At 47.1% G+C, this 22,624-nt stretch overlaps 1 protein-coding gene across 2 annotated transcripts in view; it reads right to left on the reverse strand.

Moving 5' to 3' along the window:
* Window positions 1-303: 303 nt before the first annotated feature.
* LOC143286775 (ly6/PLAUR domain-containing protein 6-like) overlaps window positions 304-22,624 on the reverse strand; it is a 50,345-nt gene continuing 28,024 nt past the window's right edge. For both annotated transcript variants that reach the window (XM_076594560.1, XM_076594553.1), the window contains exons 2-5: window positions 7,726-9,074; window positions 7,279-7,359; window positions 5,728-5,867; window positions 304-813 (exon numbers count right to left, since the gene is read on the reverse strand). In XM_076594560.1, coding sequence (XP_076450675.1) covers window positions 604-813; window positions 5,728-5,867; window positions 7,279-7,359; window positions 7,726-7,909 — 615 coding nt within the window. In that variant the 5' untranslated portion in view covers window positions 7,910-9,074 and the 3' untranslated portion in view covers window positions 304-603. The remainder of the gene's footprint in view (window positions 814-5,727; window positions 5,868-7,278; window positions 7,360-7,725; window positions 9,075-22,624) is intronic.

Here is a 22,624-nt window from a genome sequence, read left to right on the forward strand (position 1 = left end):
CGACATTTCTAAAAACTACAATAATGACAATGTTTCCTCAGTGGTAATAGCACACCATTCGTTCCGTCAAACGTCATTAAGTCCGCGAAGAAGGCGAAGAAGATGATGATTCTGACAGGAACGGTGATTGTTACACCGTGGATAGGTAGTTACATACACCATTTCCACATTTGTCATCAACGTTGATACCCTTGGAAAACACCCACTCATTAACGACGAAGGTCGATAACGGGAATGTCAGATTTCGGAGTCGTCCACTCCCGGAAAATCCTCGTCACACCAATGAAATAAAAAAAACCCAAAAAACAACTGTAAAATAAAGCACGTTATCAGCACTGGTTCTGACGACGCTGATTGCCGACTGAGGCAGGGCGATCCTCTAACGAACCAGACCAGATGTCATCATGACATGAACCCAAGAAGAGAACGCTCAGACGATTGAAGATGACGCCGTAGTCAGCAACAGGACATCGTCATCACCACACATCGTGACGTACATCATGACACCACCAGACTTTTATAATTATTCACTCCAAGAAGAAGAGAACGCTCTGACGATTTGAAGAAGATGGCGCAGTTCAACGTCAACAGGACAGGGCAGAGTCATGACCCCCACGTGACGTCACAGAGGGAGCGCAGCGCCCACAGGGTCCCCAGCCACAGGAGGCCCGGCAGGACGAAGGGGGAGGGGGCAGGGGTGGTGGCGGCGCGGGAGGGGGCGGCGGGGGAGAAGAAGGAGAGCTGCAGTGCCGTGCTGCCGTTGACAGGCACCCCCTGGTTACAGTAACTGTAGTCACAGCACGACACGCACACCTGCAACACACACACACACACACACACACACACACACACACACACACACACACACACACACACACACACGTTAATTTTCAGTTCTCCAGTATCCACCTGGTTTATCACACAAAATCATTTCTAGTACTATGCAGCAACACGTAACACCCAGGTTTTCGATGTCCTCATGTGAACTCAATGCGTTGTCTTTTTTATATATATACAATGAAGCAATACAGAGACACAGAGAGAGACAGACAGACAGACAGACAGACAGAGAACACAACAGAGACCTACTTATCTTTTCAAATACGTCTGGGTTGCTTCCTGCCAAATTCTGTTAAAACAGGAGAAGGAACAAAACAAAACAAAACAGTACAAACAAGAGTATGAAAAAGAGGGGGGAAAAAACCACAACAAAAACAGCTAAGAACAGAAAGAAAATAAACAGAGAAAGGAGCAGGGCACGGCTTGCAGGCCACAATACAAAAGATAAGAAGAAGCAGATGTCATAAATCGCCCTACCAAATTATTCCTTCGCCGGATCCACGTGTAAACCGGCTGGTACAGGGCTATATCTTGATGTATCATGTATTCTCCGTTCAACGTAAACTACCGGCTATCACCGAGGCCGAAGACATCAACAGCTGGCAGTTATTGTGTGTGCGACCCCCTTGATTTATCACCATGTCTCCTTAACCCCTTCAATGCTGAACCTTTGTGAAGTGAGGCCAACGTGACCTCAGTTTTATAACAACACGTCCTATGTTTTTGCGTGTGCCTTTTACAGTGAGGTAACCGATTCTGATGACCAAAGGTAATACCATTCCGAGAGGAAGTTGTCCAAAAAATAAATGGTGACTGACTTGCTGACATGAACTCTCGGTTTTATCTCAGTGAATGACAGCCCTTCTCTGATGAGCATCCATGTCTGGCAAGAGTGATGGGGTTAATTAAGCAGGAGTTCGTTCAGCAGAGGGCAAAGGGTGCAGCGGTGGACAGACACCATGTAGTATCTCAAGGAGGCACTGTCAGACAGACAGTGTCTGTGAGCGGGTGGAAGCGCCGTGGTCACAATCGGTTAAGGCGTTGGACGTATGATCCAGTGTTCACCAGTGTCAGAGGGTTCGTGGCCACGTCAGTTTCAAGACGGTGCCGTGTCCTTGGGGAAGGCATTTTTCTGACTCCGATTCTCCTCACTCCACCCAGTGAATGGGTACCTGACTACGGTTGGGGAAGGTTACAATGGCAGGAGAGGATTAGACCTCGCTTTCCTTATATACATATATATAAGAACAGAACATATATGTATATACAGGCACGCACACACACACACACACACACACACACACACACACACACACACACACACACACACATGTTGAATCTTCCCTTTCCGGTTTATCTGAATAATTCCCTTTATATTATTTAAAAAATAAAAATTTTTAAGACAAAGAGTGAAAGGTATGGAGAGAAGAAAACAACATGGAAAATAAATTTTGAACAGGCTCACTATAGGCAGTAAAATGCACACACACACACACACACACACACACACACACACACACCAACCCCGAACCCCCCACCCTCTCCATACACACACACGCAGGCACTGACAGCAAGTCAACCACTGTGAGACAGACGGTGAATGAACGAGCGGACACTACAGCGACAATCGCCACACGGCCTGTGAGTGTGTTCTGCACTGAACTGACCTCACTTCTTTCGGCTCCTTCCACTGTGAGATCTTCTGAGGAACCAGGATATCTGTGTGTGTGTGTGTGTGTGTGTGTGTGTGGCACCTTGCGTGATCTTGTCTCCTTCCGTCTGATACAGATTCTTCTTCTTCTTCGTCTCCATTCGTACATGTGTGCACTATCTTTAATGGACGGTAGCTTAGCAAGGACAGGTGGGAAGAACAGGCCATGACTAGTCTTCTATCAACCATTGACTGAAAACGTTCCTAATTCAGATAAGGCAGAAACAAGAAGAGGCAATGACAGGAAGGAAGGGAGGAAGGGAGGAAGGCAGGAAGAAGGAAGGAAGGAGTCAAGGAAAAGAAACAAACAGAAAGGGCCGGGAGACGGAACGGGGCCGGGGACGGGTGAGGGGGGTGGAGGGGTGAGGGGTTAAATAAGAAGAAAGGAAGAAAGAACCAAACAAAACACCGAGTGAAAGAAATAATCACAAGAAAAAAAAGAAGATAGGACGACAAGAAAGAAATGAACTAACTGAAAGAAAACAAGAAACACACACAGACGCAGACACAGACACAACAGCAACAACAAAACCCCAAACCAACATACATGCAGTTAGCTGGATTGTGTGTGCAAACAGGAATAACATGCCATGGACGGGACAGATAAGGCATGCTGGGTCACTGTGAACTCTGACTGATAACAGATCTGGTGATCGTGGATAGAAGTAAACATTGTCACCCGTGAACAGATCTGTGATACTGGTTAAAAATACACACTGCCGTCTGTTAACAAATGTGTGATAGTGGTTAGAAATACACACTGCCATCTGTTAACAGATCTGTGATACTGGTTAGAAGTACACACTACCATCTGTTAACAGATGTGTGATACTGGTTAGACACACTGCCGCTAGATAACAGATGTGTGATAATGGTTAGAAATACACACCGCCGCTAGATAACAAATGTGTGATAGTGGTTAGAAATACACACCGCCGCTAGATAACAAATGTGTGATACTGGTTAGAAATGCACACTGCCGCTAGATAACAGATGTGTGATACTGGTTAGAAATGCACACCGCCGCTAGATAACAAATGTGTGATACTGGTTAGAAATGCACACTGCCGCTAGATAACAAATGTGTGATACTGGTTAGAAATACACACCGCCGCTAGATAACAAATGTGTGATACTGGTTAGAAATGCACACTGCCGCTAGATAACAGATGTGATACTGGTTAGAAATGCACACTGCCGCTAGATAACAGATGTGTGATACTGGTTAGAAATGCACACCGCCGCTAGATAACAGATGTGTGATAGTGGTTAGAAATGCACACTGCCGCTAGATAACAGATGTGATACTGGTTAGAAATGCACACCGCCGCTAGATAACAGATGTGTGATACTGGTTAGAAATGCACACCGCTGCTAGATAACAGATGTGTGATACTGGTTAGAAATGCACACTGCCGCTAGATAACAGATGTGATACTGGTTAGAAATGCACACTGCCGCTAGATAACAAATGTGTGATACTGGTTAGAAATACACACCGCCGCTAGATAACAAATGTGTGATACTGGTTAGAAATGCACACTGCCGCTAGATAACAGATGTGATACTGGTTAGAAATGCACACTGCCGCTAGATAACAGATGTGTGGTAGTGGTCAGAAATGCACACCTCCAAGACCTCCTTCGTCAAACACTGTGACTCCGGACTGTGTGACAATAGATACACTGCATGTCTTGGCGTCATTCCGATTCGCCTTCTCTCGATTTTCCCATCACTAAATTTGTCATCCAGATTCGCCTATTTCAGTTCGCATACATACTCAGTTGCAATGAGTGTGTATGTGTGAATGTGTGTGTGTGTGTGTGTGTGTGTGTGTGTGTGTGTGTGTGTGTGTAATAGTGTGTGTGTGTGTGTGTGTGTGTGTGTGTGTGTATGTGTGTGTGTGTAATAGTGTGTGTGTGTGTGTGTGTGTGTGTGTGTGTGTGTGTGTGTGTGTGTGTGTGTGTGTGTGTGAGTACATAATGAATTGTTGAATGAATGAAGTGGATCACTTAAAAAAAAGAAGCACGACGAAAGGGCGGAGGGAAGGAAGGATAGAGGTAGGGCAGAATGAATGAATGAATGAATGAATAAAGGAACAGAGTGAATGAAATGAACGGAAGGGGGATAAGGGGAGAGGTGGGTGCGGAAGGGGTGGGGGTGGGGGGAAGGAAGCCAGGGAGAGGACAGGTAAATACAGCAGGCGTCAGTGAAACCCCCTTGACCTTTTCCCTGTTTTACCTGTAAATGGCAACTCTGGCCACACACAGTCACACATCACGCCCACACACACACACACACACACACACACACACACACGTCACGCTCAAGCTCTCGCGCACACACACACACACACACACGCACACACATCACGCGCTCACCCGCCCCCGCCCCAAACACACGCATTACGCGCACACACATATCATGCGCACACACACACGCATATATATCAACACACACACACATAAAGTACACACACAGTCATGGACACACACACACACACACACACACACACACACACACTCACACAGACAGACATACACTTATACACACAGAAATAGAAACAAACACACACACACACACACACACACACACACTCACACACATACACTTATACACACAGGAATAGAAACACACACACACACACACACACACGCACACACACACACACACACGCTCAGACACAGACACTTATACACACAGGAATAGAAACACACACACACACACACACACACACACACACACACACACACACAACACACACACTCACGCTCACACACATACACTTATACACACATGAATAGAAACAGACAGACACAGACACAGACACAGACACACAAACACACACACACACACACACACAGAGAGAGTCTTCCGAATTCTTTTCTACTTTCCTTTTTTTTCCCAGCCCAATGTCACTCTCAATGAAAAGACGTTCAACTGTATAACGAACCAAAAAAAAAACAAAAAAACCCAAACAAACAAACAAAAACAGGCATGCTAAATTTAGCACATGTCATAAAAAATCAAAACAGCACATAAGTTTGCTCTCCGCGCCTCACAGTTTATTAATTTGAAACAAAGCCCCCCTCCCTCGCACGCGCCCCCAACCCCCCCCCCCCTTCCCCCCTCCCGGGCCCCCCTCCCCAGACTTTCAGACTGTCCCCACTGCATACCTGTTGCCCGGTGAGGTCGTCCAGTGAGCAGCCCACGTGATGCGGGGTACAGACGGACGTGTGAACACACCGCTTGCTCACCTCCACGCTCACCCCTCTCGGCACACTCAACCGGTGCACGGTCTGGCACACCGTGTGGTCTGCAACAACACATTGCACGTCAATTCTGTGACTCGGAGGTACACACATAGCGCGTCAGTTCTGTGAGGTACATATAACACGTCAATTCTGTGAGGTACACATACAGCACGTCAATTCGTGAGGTACACATAACACGTGAATTTGTGAGGTACACACATAACACGTCAACCCGTCGGGTACACATAGCACGTCAGTCCGTGGGGTACACATGACACGTGAATTTGTGAGGTACACACCGAGCACTTCAATTCATGAGGTACACATAACACGTCAATTCGTGAGGTACACACCTAGCACATCAATTCGCGTGGTACACATAACACGTCAAATCGTGAGGTACACGTAGCACGTCAATTCATGAGGTACAAATAACAAGCCAATTCGAGAGGTAAAAATGTAACAATAACGACGACAACAACATAACAACATATCAGCTCGTGAGGTGTAAGCAACGCAACACGTCAATTCGTTCACTCAAAACAATATCACGTGAGGTAAAAACAACACGACACGTCTGTTCGTAAAACAACACGTCTATTCGTAAGGTAAAAACAAAGATAATAAGTCAGTTCGTACAACTAAAAGAATACGTCAATTCGTGAGGTAAAATCAAAAACATTGCACGTAAGTTTATGAGGTAAAGATAATAAAAAAAAAGGTCAGTTCGTGAGGTAAGTGAAACACCGCACGTCTTCTTCTTCTTCTTCTGCATTCGTGGGCTGCAACTCCCACGTTCACTCGTATGCACACGAGTGGAATTTTACGTGTATGACCGTTTTTACCCCGCCATGTAGGCAGCCATACTCCGTTTTCGGGGGTGTGCATGCTGGGTATGTTCTTGTTTCCATAACCACCGAACGCTGACATGGATTACAGGATCTTTAACGTGCGTATTTGATCTTCTGCTTGCATATACACACGAAGGGGGTTCAGGCACTAGCAGGTCTGCACATAAGCTGACCTGGGAGATCGTAAAAATCTCCACCCTTTACCCACCAGGCGCCATCACCGTGATTCGAACCCGGGACCCTCAGATTGACAGTCCAACGCTTTAACCACTCGGCTATTGCGCCCGTCACACAGCACGTCAGATCGTGAGGAAATTTTTTTTTTAACTTGCACGTCAGTTCGTGAAGTAAACTAAAATAGCAACTAATAACCATTACACATCAGTTCGCGAGGTTATAAATTTTTTTTTTTAAATCAATAATTTTGAAATTAACACGCCATTCTGTAAGATCTAAAACACGTCACACAGTAGTTCCTGAATCAATCCCAAACAACAAAGAACCATTCAGAACGGGGAGAAAAAAATCAGCGAAACAATACATACTGATAATTTTGGTTATTCATTGGTGTTCAGATATGTGTGTGTGTGTGTGTGTGTGTGTGTGTGTGTGTGTGACTCACTGATGGGACATTTGAGATCAGGAGCCCAGTTGTTGCAGTCTTCGTTGTTGGCCTTGTTGTTGCACGTCCAACACGTGATGTCTGCACACGTCATGCCACAGTGCTCAGCATGTACGCATGGCCATCACACACACACATACACACCCGCGCGCGCGCGTGCATACACACACATACGCAAACAGACACACACACGCACGCACACACACACGCGCACGCACACACACGCACACACACACACACACACCTGCGCGTGCATGCACACACATACATACATACTCACACACACGCAAACATACACACACACGCGCGCGCGCACGCACACACAAACACTAGCACGCACACACACACACACACACGCACGCACGCACACACACACACACACACATACACACACACCTTCCCCCCCCCCCCCCCCCCCACACACACACACGTCACAGCACATCTCACCACTGGTCGGAGACCGTGTCGGTGACCAGAGGACGGTGTTGGCACTGACCCCCACGTGCACCGTCACCACCAGCAGACACACCACCACCACCCCGCACTGCTCTGTCCATCCCCTCCTCCGGGCCGCCACTCCCATCCCTACACCACCACATCCACCAGCACTGACTCCTCCTGTCCTGTCCATCTTCACACACACAACTGGAATAATTCCTTGAAGTGAACAGCGCGTGTAAACGCTGTCTCCACCACTCAGGTACAGAGAGAAATTCACTGTGTCAACCTTTGCTCTAAAACCAGTTTCGTGATCTTCACACACACACAGGCCAAATTGCCACAAACTGTCTTTTGATGGTATCCTTTCTGGTTCACATCCAAACAGGATTTCTTAATTCAATCGCTCGTTTAATTTGTCAGATGTCGAAGAGTACGCCGTCCAGTCATTCTTAAACTTCCGTTATTGTTTTCGAAGCGAGAATGACGTTAATCCTCGACACTGTTTGAATAATAAAAAAAAAAAAAACTTATAGCAGGGCGATGACATCTACAGATGACGACAGTGATGGTCACAGCAACTTCAGCAGCAGTCAGTTTTCCTTTCTCTACCCCACGGCCACGAGCCCCACGAAGGCCCGAGAACCCTCTTGCACTGCTGACTTCGTTTGGCTCAAAGCAGCTCTCTGTCAATGACGATCAAAGCCTTTCTTAATTAACTTATCGATCCTCCCTGCCCTCTCTCTTTGTGTCGCGGCCTGTGTGTGAATAGAGAAGTGCAGAAGGAAGGTAGGAAGACTGGCAAGAAATGGCCTGTTCGCCTCGTCAGCCCGCTCCCCGCCTTTCCGGAATCTCTTTTTCCGGCAGTTACCAGCTCTGACAAGTTTATCGGCCTGCGCCGTCTACAGGGGGCAAGTGCCATGCGTTTGTGAGGAGAAAACACAATTTGGCCGGCCCCACGCCTCGGCCGCGATCGATTTCCACGACACAGACAGTTTCGATTTGTCTGGCTGGCTTTTCACAGGAGGGAGAAGTGTGTTTCGATGTTATCCCCTAACGCTTGCTGGGGCCTGGGGCCTCCTCTCTTTGTGTCGGATCTCTGATAAAACGGGCAGCATTTACTGCAGATCCAGGCTTTGACACACGACCGTCAGACCTGGGAGAATCTGGTGAACAGCTCTTCTGTGCGGCGCCCCAATGACTCTTCACAGAGTTGAGGTGGAAGAAGGAGGAGGAGGAGAAAAAGACGACGACGTTATAGTAGTATGGTTCCACAACATAACGGATTCTTTGTAGTTCCTTTCATCTGTCTTGGGATGATGACCCCTGTCTCCAGTCACAGCACACTCCGCTTTGATCTGGAAAAAAAAGTGTCTGTTTTTATATGTTGTGAACATAAAAATGTTCAAGATGAGGCTGAATCAGCATGTTTCCTGCAACTACCTGTTCAGATCGCAATATGTGTGAGTGAGTGACAGAGTGAGAGCGAGAGAAAGAGAGTGTGCGTGTGTGTGTGAATGATGAAGAGAGAGAGAGAGAGAGAGAGAGAGAGAGAGAGATGCAAGCATGCGTACAAGCTGAAACATTGTTTTGTGTGTGTGTGTATGTGTATGTGTATGTGTGTGTATGTGTGAGCGTGCGTGCGTGCTTCTGTGTGTGTGAACGTGCGTCGTGCGCGCGCGCGCGCGCGCGCATGTGTGTGTGTGTGTGTACATATATGTTTGTGCGCGCACTCGCGAGTGTGCATGCGTGTGTGTCGGGTGTGCGTAAACGCGTGTGCGTGTGTGTGCGTCCGCATGTGTGTGTGTTTCGGCGATTCCCACACAGGCAATGTTATCATGCAACACAACACTTCAACGATATCTCAGCCAACAATTTACAGTTCTGCATAAATCCTTTTTCCAACAAAAATCCAGTTTGTATTTTGCACCAAACACAGCGCTGAGTAAGAGTGTAAATGCTAAGCGACTGCAAGAAAATGGGTTCACCTTACGGTCGACCGCCTCAACAAAGATAACCGAAATGTGATATTGCCTAACCCGGAGGTGAAACAGCTTTATTGGAAGACGTTGAGAGGAATTTCGCCTGGCTGTGAACCCTCCAAGACAGTAAAATAACCGTGACTAAGCCCAGGAAGGCGCCTGAATAATTATAACCCAGACTTGTCCCCCATATAATGGCCCAAGTCCACAAGACCTCGACCACGTCGTCCCTAAGTCAACAAACCCCGTTCTCCGTTACTTACGTCTTTTTAAATACCAGTAAATAAGTTTAGTAGCTCACGAAAGAAAATAATTAAAACAAAAACCCCACGTTTCTATGCCTGCGGATCGACTGACTGTCAATGAATGGAGGAGAGCAGCCATAAACGCACGTGTACAAAAGGGTTTTTGTTAAGTGGATGTTAAAGTCCTCTGTCCGAAACACAGATCATTTCAGAGACAGGGAGAGAGAAAAGGGAATTCACTCAGAGTATACAGCACTCATGTTCAGGAACTTTGACTCATTATTTCAGGACACAGGTCCTCAGCGGACGACAGGTGATATTTGCTGAGCAGGAATGCACTTTTACTCAGTGCGGTTACTGGGGGGAAAAACACGAAAAAAAAAAACCCTCTTGTGCACTGTTGCTGTAAAACCAGTGCGCGGGCCTTTAAAAACATTTCTAAAAAGAAAAAGAAAAAGATCAATGGTTAAAAAAAAGTAAAAATGTAAGAGGAAGCCCCCGCCCCCACCCCCCAACCCCCCCCCCCCAAAAAATCGATAATACGGTTTCACCAAAATATAATACACACTTTTCGTTTAATGTTCTCTCCACTTGTTGAGGCAAACTGCACAGAGGTCGGTCACTTCCTATGCTGCTCTTTTCTTGCCCACACCAACAATGAGCAAAACATTTACTCAACTGACAATTTATCTTTTTCCTTCTTAACATTTCTTGTTCTATCATCAACCTATATCGTCTTTTCATTTTTCGTGATTTTAGACGGATCACATAATCAATATGCAACTTATTCGGTGACTTAAGATATTCTCTGAAGACTACCTTATTCACATAATATCCGACCAGTGAATATTAAGCCGCATATCCTTTTTATCGTCGTTCTTTGGGAGATAAAAAAAAAAAGCTATTAAAAAAGAATTTTAAAAAAATCCCCAGCTGTGGTGGTAGTAACTGCGACTTCTTTTTTCTAAGCTACTGCCTTTGAACCCCGGCCGACTGTGTCGGGGATTAGGTGACCGGGGAGGTAAAAGTTAAGTGAGGTCAAGTGACGGGGGCTACAAGCTCATCACCGGGGTCTCTTTCCCACGTACACAATGACGACCTCCCGGGCAGGACCGCCCTTATCTCTATACCGGGTACAAGGTAACTGAATCCCTCCACCTCTCCCGCTTGTCGCCCGGTAAATGATTTAGAATCCCGGTGACAAATATTAACAGGCGTTGGACTTCTGAATCAGTATTCACTACCAGTGATCATATCTTGGTCCGAGGCCAAGTTTTGATGCAGTGTTGTGTTCTTGGGTAAGGCACTTTCCTCACTCCACCCAGGTGTGAACGGGTACCTGGCTTCGGTCGGGGACGGTTAGAACAGCGAAATGAGAGGACTGGGCCCCGCCTCCCTATGCCGTGTCCTAGACACAGTGGGTATGAGTTCACTGGCCGATGACTGTAAAAGGCTATGGGACGTGTATCCTTGACCAAACTGGCTCCAAACACCGTTTTGACTCCACTGGAGTCAGCCCAGAAATACACCCCTTGGAGGGCAGGTGTTATTTGTTTTGTTTCTTTTATTCATTTTATTCCACTCCATTGCCCACCCCATTAACTTCATCACCTTTTTGCATAGAATACTTTTACTTTCCTAAAATGCGTGTAACAGCAAGCTTTTTTTTTTTTTTCTTTTTAATGAAAACAAATATTGAGACAGGGGTTGTGGGGGGTGGGGAGCATTTGATAAATTGACTCCTAATGGAGGTCTTTCAGGCAGGGCTAAATGCACTCCACATGAGTTCGCGTTGAGTTAATCAGGTACTGCCCCTGAATGACTGAGGGAGTTCAAAAGACACCAGCCCACACTGACCCACACTGCCCCACCACGGAGAGACACCAGCCCACACTGCCCCACACTGACCAACCACGGAGAGACACCAGCCCACACTGCCCCACACTGACCAACCATGGAGAGACACCAGCCCACACTGCCCCACACTGACCAACCACGGAGAGACACCAGCCCACACTGCCCCACACTGACCAACCACGGAGAGACACCAGCCCACACTGCCCTACACTAACCCACCACGGAGAGACACCAGCCCACACTGCCCTACACTGACCCACCACGGAGAGACACCAGCCCACACTGCCCTACACTGACCCACCACGGAGAGACACCAGCCCACACTGCCCTACACTGACCCACCACGGAGAGACACCAGCCCACATTGACCAACCATGGAGAGACACCAGCCCACATTGACCAACCATGGAGAGACACCAGCCCACACTGACACACCAGCCCACACCACCCCAACATGGAGAGACACCAGCCCACACTGACCCAAACTGACCAACCATGGAGAGACACCAGCCCACACTGCCCCACACTGACCAACCATGGAGAGACACTAGCCCACACTGCCCCACACTGACCAACCATGGAGAGACACCAGCCCACACTGCCCCACACTGACCAACCACGGAGAGACACCAGCCCACACTGCCCCACACTGACCAACCATGGAGAGACACCAGCCCACACTGCCCTACACTGACCCACCACGGAGAGACACCAGCCCACACTGCCCCACACTGACCAACCATGGAGAGACACCAGCCCACACTGCCACACACTGACCCACCACGGAAAGACACCAGCCCACACTGCCCCACACTGACCAACCACGGAGAGACACCAGCCCACACTGCCACACACTGACCAACCACGGAGAGACACCAGCCCACACTGCCCCACACTGACCAACCACGGAGAGACACCAGCCCACACTGCCCCACACTGACCAACCATGGAGAGACACCAGCCCACACTGCCCCACACTGACCCACCACGGAGAGACACCAGCCCACACTGACCAACCACGGAGAGACACCAGCCCACACTGACCCACCACGGAGAGACACCAGCCCACACGGACCCACAACGGAAAGCTTTTGGGACCACGACTGGAATGTTTTGGGGGCGGTCCAAAATTAACCCCACCATTTTTGTCTATAAAATACCGATTTTTGCTTTTTAATTTTAATTGTAAGGGCGTGGAGGCAGTTCCGGGCATGGCTTGAAGTCTTCCCGTGGGTAACTCCCCACTCCAGGCCTTCCCCAAGAATGACTCCATGGAATTAACTTGGGGCGGGGGTCATTCTGGGGCATCTCACCGGGCCAACTGTCCACTGGTGTCCTTTCAGACCCTCATCCAAGAATGACTCCACGGAGGTAGGCTTGCGGGTGGGGGTCATTTCGGGGCATCACCCACCCACCAGTCCTCACCGGCCGGTTTTCTTCTTGCAGTACAGGGGCAAACAGGGTGTGTGGGGGCAGGGACCATGCCGGCATCTCCACAACAGCTGTGTGGTGTGGGAGGTACGTGGATTACAGGTTGACGACGAAGTCTGGGTCGTATGGCTGAGAGGGTCGCATCAGTACTGAAGGGACACAGCTGGTTCAATGTGGCACTGTCTGGGTTGTGGTGGTTTGGGTGGAGTGAGTTGTCGGTAACGTGGGTATTTAGGTAAGTAAAGAAGGTACTCTATGCCTGCCTGAATGTCTTAATCATTCCTTTATTTTGCACACATACCACAGACACAGCATACGCGCGTACACGTGAGTGCGCGAGCGTACACACACACACACACACACACACACACACACACACACAAACAGAGCCACTTCAAGCATGCGCACACACACTCATACCGGTACACAAACATGACCAGATGGTATCAATATCAGTAACAGTAACTCAAGGAGGCGTCAATGCGTTCGGACAAATCCATAAACACTACACCACATCTAGATGCTAAGCAGATGCCTAGCAACGTGACCCAACGTGCTTTGGACCAGATGGACGAGAGAGAGAGAGAGAGGGGGGGGGAGAGAGAGAGAGAGAATCAAAACACAGTTTTATCGATCTTACACAACCTCATACAACTTCAGATTACTAGATTTGACGCAAGAGAGTAATTGTGCCATAAAAATCGATCACACACACACACGCGCAAGCACACACGTACACACAGAGACACACAGCCACACACACACACACACACACGAGATAGAGACAGGGTAAAATCACTGCCCACTTAAAAAGCCGCGGACAGCACATGCAGCAAGTGAAAAAGCTGGACCCTAAGCTGATCAGACGAGCGGCAGCCGACCCATACAGAATAAACACGGTAATACTGGAAGCCTGTTGGTATCATTGATCTGTAGCCCCGTAACTGTAACACGTATTACATCACGACGGATTGTTATTGTACTCTCTCTCTCTCTCTCTCTCTCTCTCTCTCTCTCTCTCTCTCTGTGCACCCCCATCTGCCTTCTCTTTCGCATCTACTTTTCCGGGGACAAATTCACCAACTCAATCTTGCTAACAGTGTGTGTGTGTGTGTGTGTGTGTGTGTGTGTGTGCATGCGTGCGTGTGTGTGCGTGCGTGCTTAAGCCTATGTCACGGGTAGTTATCAGACCATCAGTATGCAAGTAAAGCTACTGGTGACATACTGACATTCACCAATGTCATATGACCGTGTAAAAAGATCTGCACTTTTTCGGTGTCTAAGGTCACCTGGTGCTGTCTCTTTGTTTCACATTCACGCAAACACAAGCACATACACACGCAAACAAACGCACGTACGTGCGCACAAACGCACCCACATACACATGCACACATACGCGCGCGCGCACACTCACACACACACACACACTCACATACAAAAAAAGAAGAAAAAGTTCATTAAATTCCTATATGGTTCTTACCAACCAGCATATATATATATATATATATATATATATATATATATATATATATATATATATATATATATATATATATATATATTATATATATATATATATATATATATATATATATGTCAATATGAAAACTGACTTTACCGCTAAAAATGTTATCATAAGATTCGGTCGGGGAATGAGTGGAGGGGGTCACAAAGCAGAAACCACAGGACGCTATCTACAACGCATGGATTGAAAGAAGAAGGAGGACTGAAGAAGAGACAGGAGGTGTGAGGAGGAAGAGGAGGAGGAGGAGGAGAAAATGAAGGGGGAGGAGAAGAAGGAGGTGTGAGGAGGAAGAGGAGGAGGAGGAGAAGAAAATGAAGGAGGAGGAGGAGAATGACATGTGAGGAGGAGGAGGAGAAAATGAAGGAGGAGGAGGAGAATGAGGTGTGAGGAGGAGGAGGAGGAGGAGAAAATGAAGGAGGAGGAGGAGAATGAGATGTGAGGAGGAGGAGGAGAAAATGAAGGAGGAGGAGGAGAATAAGATGTGATGAGGAGAGGAGGAGAAGAAAATGAAGGAGGAGGAGGAGAATGACATGTGAGGAGGAGGAGGAGGAGAAAATGAAGGAGGAGGAGAAGAAGGAGGTGTGAGGAGGAAGAGGAGGAGGAGGAGAAGAAAATGAAGGAGGAGGAGGAGAAGGAGGTGTGAGGAGGAGGAGGAGGAGGAGAAGAAAATGAAGGAGGAGGAGGAGAAGAAAATGAAGGAGGAGGAGGAGGAGGAGAAAATGAAGGAGGAGAAGAAAATGAAGGAGGAGGAGGAGAAGAAAATGAAGGAGGAGGAGAAGGAGGTGTGAGGAGGAGGAGGAGGAGGAGAAGGCCTAGCATCAACCGAATGACGCGATCTGTGCAGCAAGAAAGTGACCAGTCACCAGACACAAACAAACAAGGCACGCACAGCTATCTCGCGTACACTGAACCCTGAGTTTGAGGCGGCACGCCCTCTCACAGGGACAGAACTGACCCTTCAGAGCGTGCACACCACCATCTCCACCGTCCTAAATCCTTCCACCCTTCACCCTTTCCCTCATCTCCAGCCCCTCATTTCTTCTTCTGCCCGCACAAAAACGTCCAACGGTAGAACTGACCCTTCCGTGAGTGCACATCAGTACCCCCCCCCCCCCCCCCCCCCCCCCCCCCTCTACACACACACAAACCCACCCCCTTCTAACTCTTTCTACCCATACCCTTCCCCCATTCCCTCGTATCCAGCCCATCTTTCGCCCCTCCCCCTCCGCCCCAACACCCCCAGCCACCCCCAAAAAAAATCCAACGGTAGAACTGACCCTTTTGTTCGTGCACATCAGTACCCCCCCCCCCCCCAACCCCCTTCTAATCCCTCTCCCCGATCCCCCGTCCTCATTCTGTCATCTCCAAACTCTACCCCCCACCCCCCACCCCCCCGCCCCTTACCCCGCACTCCCCATTATTTTTTCCACCTACCTATACCAAATAAAAAAAGAAAAAAGAACAAGAAAAAGAAAAACAAAACAAAACAAAAATCAAAACAGGGTGGTCATTAACATGGGGGTCCGGATGGCGGTGGGTGTACGGGGGTAGGTAGGCAGGACGGGTGGCGGTGGGTGTACGGGGGTAGGTAGGCAGGACGGGTGGCGGTGGGTGTACGGGGGTAGGTAGGCAGGAAGGGAGGGGGGCAGGGGGCGGGGGGAGGTTTGGTACCAGGCGGCGCCATGATCCGGTCGTTTGGCGGTCAGTGACTGTTGACACAGGGCATTCTTCGGCCATTAGCTGTCCACACACACAGATTACCGCCCCTCCGAGTCCACCTACCCCGATAATCGTTGCAGGGTTGTCTGCCTTGCCTTGGTCCGGCGTCACCACTGAAGGATGGTAGGGAAGGGAGACAGAAGGGGGTGGGGGGTGGGCGGAGGAAAGGAGGAAGAGAAAGAGATAGAAAAAGAGAGAGATAGAGAGAGAAAGGAGAAGAGCAATTCTATATTTCGCATGTATCAAAATACAAACTTGCGATGAAAACTAAAATAATAAACAGCTGATATCTATACAAACATGCTGATAACGATATAAACATGTTGATCTCTCTCTCTCTCACACACACACACACACACACACACACACACACACACACATGAAGATAAAGCTTTCAAGGTTAAAACTGGTACCTTTTGAAGCCACTCTACCTGATCACTGTCAATAAACGGTACCTGCCGCTCGGGGCTGCAACCCCCCATCCCCAGCATCCCACCCGCTCTCCATTCCACATTCCACGTGCTTTGATTCTTCTTCTCAAAGATCAACTCACCATTCTTCTAATTTTTTTTCTTCTTCTTTTTTTTTTCCTTCGTGTTTTTCTTCTATCAGGCCAATTACTCTGGTGATAATAAATTTAATCTCATGTTAATATTAATATTAGCATTATTTTACTATATTATGTACTGTTTGTTTATTTGTTTTATTTCATTATTTCATTACTTACTATTTATGAATGTTATTTGATACAATTGATAATATGGTTCATCAGCCGTCATGATAAAATTGAAGTGCAACGTTGTGAGCACAGTATAAGCTTCAAGCTTGTTGATGCTCTTTTGTCATTCATTGCATTGTAATCATGTGTATTGTTGAATCATTAAAGATTATTTAAACCAAGATCAAACGACTTTTTAATTTAAAAAAATGTAATAATAAGTTCAACTGTGGCAGGTCCACTTCCTTTGCGTTAGCTGTGCTTGACTATGTGTGTATACATATGTATGTGTACACAACTACATGCACGTATATGAATGAGTTGTGTGTGCGTGTGTTTATGTAAGTTTGTGCCTGCCTATGTGTGCGTATGTGTTAGGGTAGCTGTTAGATACACCTGTATGTTAAAATGTATGTATGCAGTGTGTGTGTGTGTGTGTGTGTGTGTGTGTGTGTGTGTGTGTGTGTGTGTGTAGTTACATTTTGGTGTGTGTGTATGTAACACTGATGTAATGTTTTATGTTAACAAAAACGTTTTTGTAAAGCACCTAGAGCAGATTTCTGCATAGTGTGCTATATACGTATCCATTATTATTATTATTATTATTAACGATTTAATTATAAACACATCCGAATATTTGATTTAGTGATGTTACAGTTAAGCATATAATTTCAAACTGCCGAGTTGGCGACAGCCTTACCTGCAAGAAAGTGTGTCATCGAAAGTTGATGGGAACGTTGATGTTTTAGACATTTTACCTTCAGTATCAGTGGCTTCTCTTGTTCGATTAAACGACCCCGCCTTTTACGAAGTCGATTAAGTAATTTCCTTTAACCGTACTTACATTTATTTCAAATATTCATCTTTGATTCCATCTTGCATCTATCCCGTTTCCCCCAACTCAGTTTCAGTTTCAGTAGCTCGAGGAGGCGTCACTGCGTTCGGGCAAATCCATATACGCTATACCACATCTGCCAAGCAGATGCCTGACCCAACTCAACAAACGTACAACCCCACTCCTCACCTACCTTACTTTATTTTTTTATTTATTTAATTTATTTTATGACGAAGTTAATAGTGTCAGTTCAATACCACCCGGGTTTTGTTTTTGTTATTTTCTGTTTGTTTGTCTGTTTATTTTGTTTTTAAAGGGTCGGTGAAAGCATCTTTAAAGGACCCTCAAAAGACATGAGGGATTAAAAATTACAGCAAAGGAGGGCATCGATGAAAAAAGAGAGAAAAAAAACAGACGAACAAGGGATGAAAAAGAAAGAGAAAAAAAAGGTAAAAGAAATACCGAAAAAAGGGAAAAAATAAAATCTAGAATAAAAAGGAAAAGAAAAGAAAAAATAAGGGAGTGAAAGAAAAGAAACTGAAAAAAAAAGAGAAAGAAAGGACACAGAGAAAGAAAGCGAGAGTGGAAAATGTAAATGAAAGGAAAAGGGAAGGAAAAAAAAAAGAAATCAAAAGAACAAAAACAGAAAAAAAGACAGAAAGAAAGAAGGGGAAAGGATAAAGAAAGAAAAGAAAGAAAGAAATATAAAGGGGGAAAAAAAAAAGAAGAGAAAAGCCCAAGGAGCAAACCAACGAAGCCAGTTACCCAGGTCCCCACTCAGAAAAAAAAAAAAAAAAAAAAAAGGCAGCGAGTTAGGTTGGTGACGACCTGATCTCTGTACCATCATAATGTCATCAATCATTTCTCCACCTTTCTCTCCAGCTGTCTGTCTCTCTCTTGTGTTCCCGCGTCTTTGACACACAGGGACACAATCTCTTTACAGCACACTGTCACCGCGCCTTCTGTAATCCTTTCTCTTATTCTTCTTTTCCCCCAAAAAGTAATCTGTAGGCCGTGTGCAAGCAAGCGCGCACACACACACACGCGCACGCACCAACCACACAAACACACACAGACAGAAAGACAAGCACGCCCGCACGCACACACACACACACACACACACACACACACACACACACACACGCACTATATTGTAAAAGCACCCCCTGCGGTAATCATCTAATCATCTCGACACTTCTTTGTGCAGAAAAGCGTGTGCTGGCTGTTTGTCCACCTGTGGGGAACAGATTTTCAGCTGGGAAAAGAAAACATGACGAATGAGAGAGAGAGAGAGAGAGAGAGAGGAGGGATGGGGAGAGTAGGGGCTGAGATAGCTAGAGAGACGGGGTGGGCCATGGATGAGAGAGAGAGAGAGAGGACAGTGAGGGATAATAATGGGATAGAGAGGGGTGGGGGGGGGGCAGACAAAAAGAGGGAAAGGGAGAGAGGTGGGTAGGAAGAGAGGGGAGAGAGGGTGACAGAGAAAGAAAGAGGGAGAGGTGGGGGTGCGGGGGTTAGAGACAGAGACAGACAAACAGTGGCAGAGACACACAAAAAGGGACAAAGACACATAGAGACAGACAGAGAGGGAGAGAACGAAGAAAGAAAGGAGAAAGAAAGAAAGAAAGACAGAGAGAGAAAACAGAGACAGAGAGAGAGGGGGGAGAGAGAGAGAGAGAGAGGGAGAGAGAGAGAGAAGACGGATGAAGGGAGAGATGGGTGGTAGAAGGGATTTAAAACCGTTCAACCTTCACTTAAAAGCAAAATCAGGTGTGTGGTATACTACTATCACAACCTCACCTGTCACCGCCCCTGTCTGTCTGTCTGTCTATCTTGAGCTCAACACTTGCAGTGAACGCTTGTCGCCGTTCAACTCTCAAGAATGCACACAAGTGAAATGTCATCCAAACATAATTAAAGCTCCATGCCAACACTTCTCTATGTGTGTTGTTTTTCCTTTCAACTCTGTATCGCGCGGGTGAACCACAATGACACACACACACACACACACACACACACACACACACACACACACACACACACACAGAGAGAGAGAGAGACAGACACAGACACACACACACACACACACACACACACACACACAATGATAATAATAATAATTATATGGCGCTGAATCTTGTGCAGAGACAAATCAAAGCGCTTTCGCACCAGTCATTCACACGCATGCATAACTCTAAAACTGGAGAAACTGAAGACAAGGAAGAGGCAGGGAAGGGAAGCTGTCTCTCTCACACACGTTCTCTACGCATTCCAGCGGTGATCATCTAATCATTTCGACACTTCCTTATACAGCAATCTGATTGCACGTTGTCTATCAGCGGGGAAACCTTTTTTTCTTTTTTTCTTTTTTACCCTGAAAGAAGATTCCATAGAAAGCAAGAGAGAGCCAGGGAGAGGAGGGGGAGGGGGGTGGAGGAGGAAAGATGGAGGGGGGTGGGTGAAGAAGGGGTGGAGAGATGGTGAAGATGAAGAGGAAAGAAGGGATGAGGAAAGGGTTAAGAGACTGCCGGAGCGGAGAGAGAGAGAGAGAGAGAGAGAGAGAGAGAGAGAGAGAGAGAGAGAGAGAGAGAGGAGACAGTGTGGGAGCAGGGGGCTGGGGGAAAGAGGGGAGAGGGACAGAGAAAAAGAGGGAAAGTGAGAGAGAGGTCGGGGAGAGAGAGCGAGAGAGAGAGAGGAGGAGGAAGAGGAGGAGGAGGAAGAAGATGTGTGGAAGACATACACACTGGGAGAGAGACAAGAGACAGACAGACAGAGACAGAAAGAGAGAAAGAGAAGGTGGGAAAGAGAAACAGACAGACAAGCAAATAGAAACCTCGACAGACCTGAGCGAGAAAAGAGAGAGAGAGAGACAGACAGACAGACAGACAGAGAAAGAGAGAGAAGGGAGGAGGCAGGGTAGTGAAAGAGAGACAGACACAGAGGGAGAGGCGAAACACAGAGAGACACAGACAGAAAGAGAGAAAGAGAAGCTGGGAAAGAGAACAAGAAAGAAAGACAGACAGACAGTAACATATATGGAGCGAGAAAGAGAGAGAGAAAAGAGAGAGACAGACAGACAGACAGACAGTTACAGTGAGAGAATAAAAAGAATGAAACGGAAGCTAAAGCGGGAGATGTTTAAATAAGATAAAAGAACGAAAGGAAAAGCGTCCCTCCTGCAAGGAGTAAACAGCGTCTTTTCAAAAGCTCGACACGAAGTGGGTTTTTTTGGTGAAGGTCAATGGAAGAAGATGAGTATCGCTGACAATGCTGTCTCATAGAAAAACAGAATAAAATAAACTGAAAACAAAACGTGTGAAAGAGGACACCGTAAGAAGGGGAGCTTCTATTGTTGTTGTTGGTTGTTGTTTTCTTTGTTTGTTTGTTGTTGTTTTTCTCGGGAGGGGAAGAGAGACAGCGAGACAGGCAGACAGAGCCACACACACACACACACACACACACACACACACACACACACACACACACACACAGATAGAGAGAGAGAGAATGAGAGAGAGGCAGGCAGAGCCAGAGAGAGACAGACAGAAAGATAGACAGACAGAGCCACAGAGAGACAGACAGAAAGATAGACAGACAGAGCCACAGAGAATGAGACAGACAGAGCCAGAGAGAGAGAGAGAGAGGGAGACTGACAGAGACAGGGACAGAGCAGGACAGACAGAGCCACAGAGAATGCGACAGACAGAAAGATAGACAGAGCCACAGAGAGAGAGATAGACAGAGCCAGAGAGAGAGAGAGAGGGAGACTGACAGAGACAGGGACAGAGCAGGACAGACAGAGCCACAGAGAATGAGACAGACAGAAAGATAGACAGAGCCACAGAGAGAGAGATAGACAGAAAGACAGACAGAGGCAGAGAGAATGAGACAGACAGAAAGATAGACAGAGCCACAGAGAGACACAGACAGAAAGATAGATAGACAGAGGCAGAGAGAGACAGACAGACAGACAGAGCTAGACAGACAGAGCCACAGAGAGAGAGAGAGAGAGAGAGATGACAGAGACAGGAAGAGAGCCAGAGACAGACAGACAGAAAGATAGACGGAGCAAGAGAGAGAAAAAGAGAGAGAGACAGACAGACAGATAGTCGGAGCCAGAGAGAGACAGACAGACTGACAGACAGACAGAGCCACAGAGACACAGAGACACAGAGAGAGATGTGGAAGGAGTCACACAGAGGAGGGGCGTTGTGGAAGTGGTGGATGGGGAGATAAATAATCAAAGGAAAAAAAAAAAGAGTTCATGCCTGGCTGAAAAGCCATATCTGGTTAGTGTGATATCGCAGTCACAACCACCTCACCCATTAACTCTCTCCATACGAACGGCGAAAGAGACGACGCTAACAGCGTTTCACCCCAATTACCATCATCAAAATATTGCAAGCGGGAGGCTCTCATACTGAAGACGTGAATGTTGACAAAGAATACCACAATTCTGACGACGGAAGCTAAAGGTTGGGTCATTCAGACACCCACTGGACATCCGAGGGGTCTGTGTAGAGGAGAAGAGAGGACTGGCCGTACTGAGTGAGTTAACCACCCCTCTCTGTGTGTCTGGTCGTCTGTCTCTGTGTG

Source organism: Babylonia areolata, chromosome 1 (assembly GCF_041734735.1).
Source record: "Babylonia areolata isolate BAREFJ2019XMU chromosome 1, ASM4173473v1, whole genome shotgun sequence".
Classification (NCBI taxonomy): Eukaryota; Metazoa; Mollusca; class Gastropoda; order Neogastropoda; family Buccinidae; genus Babylonia; species Babylonia areolata.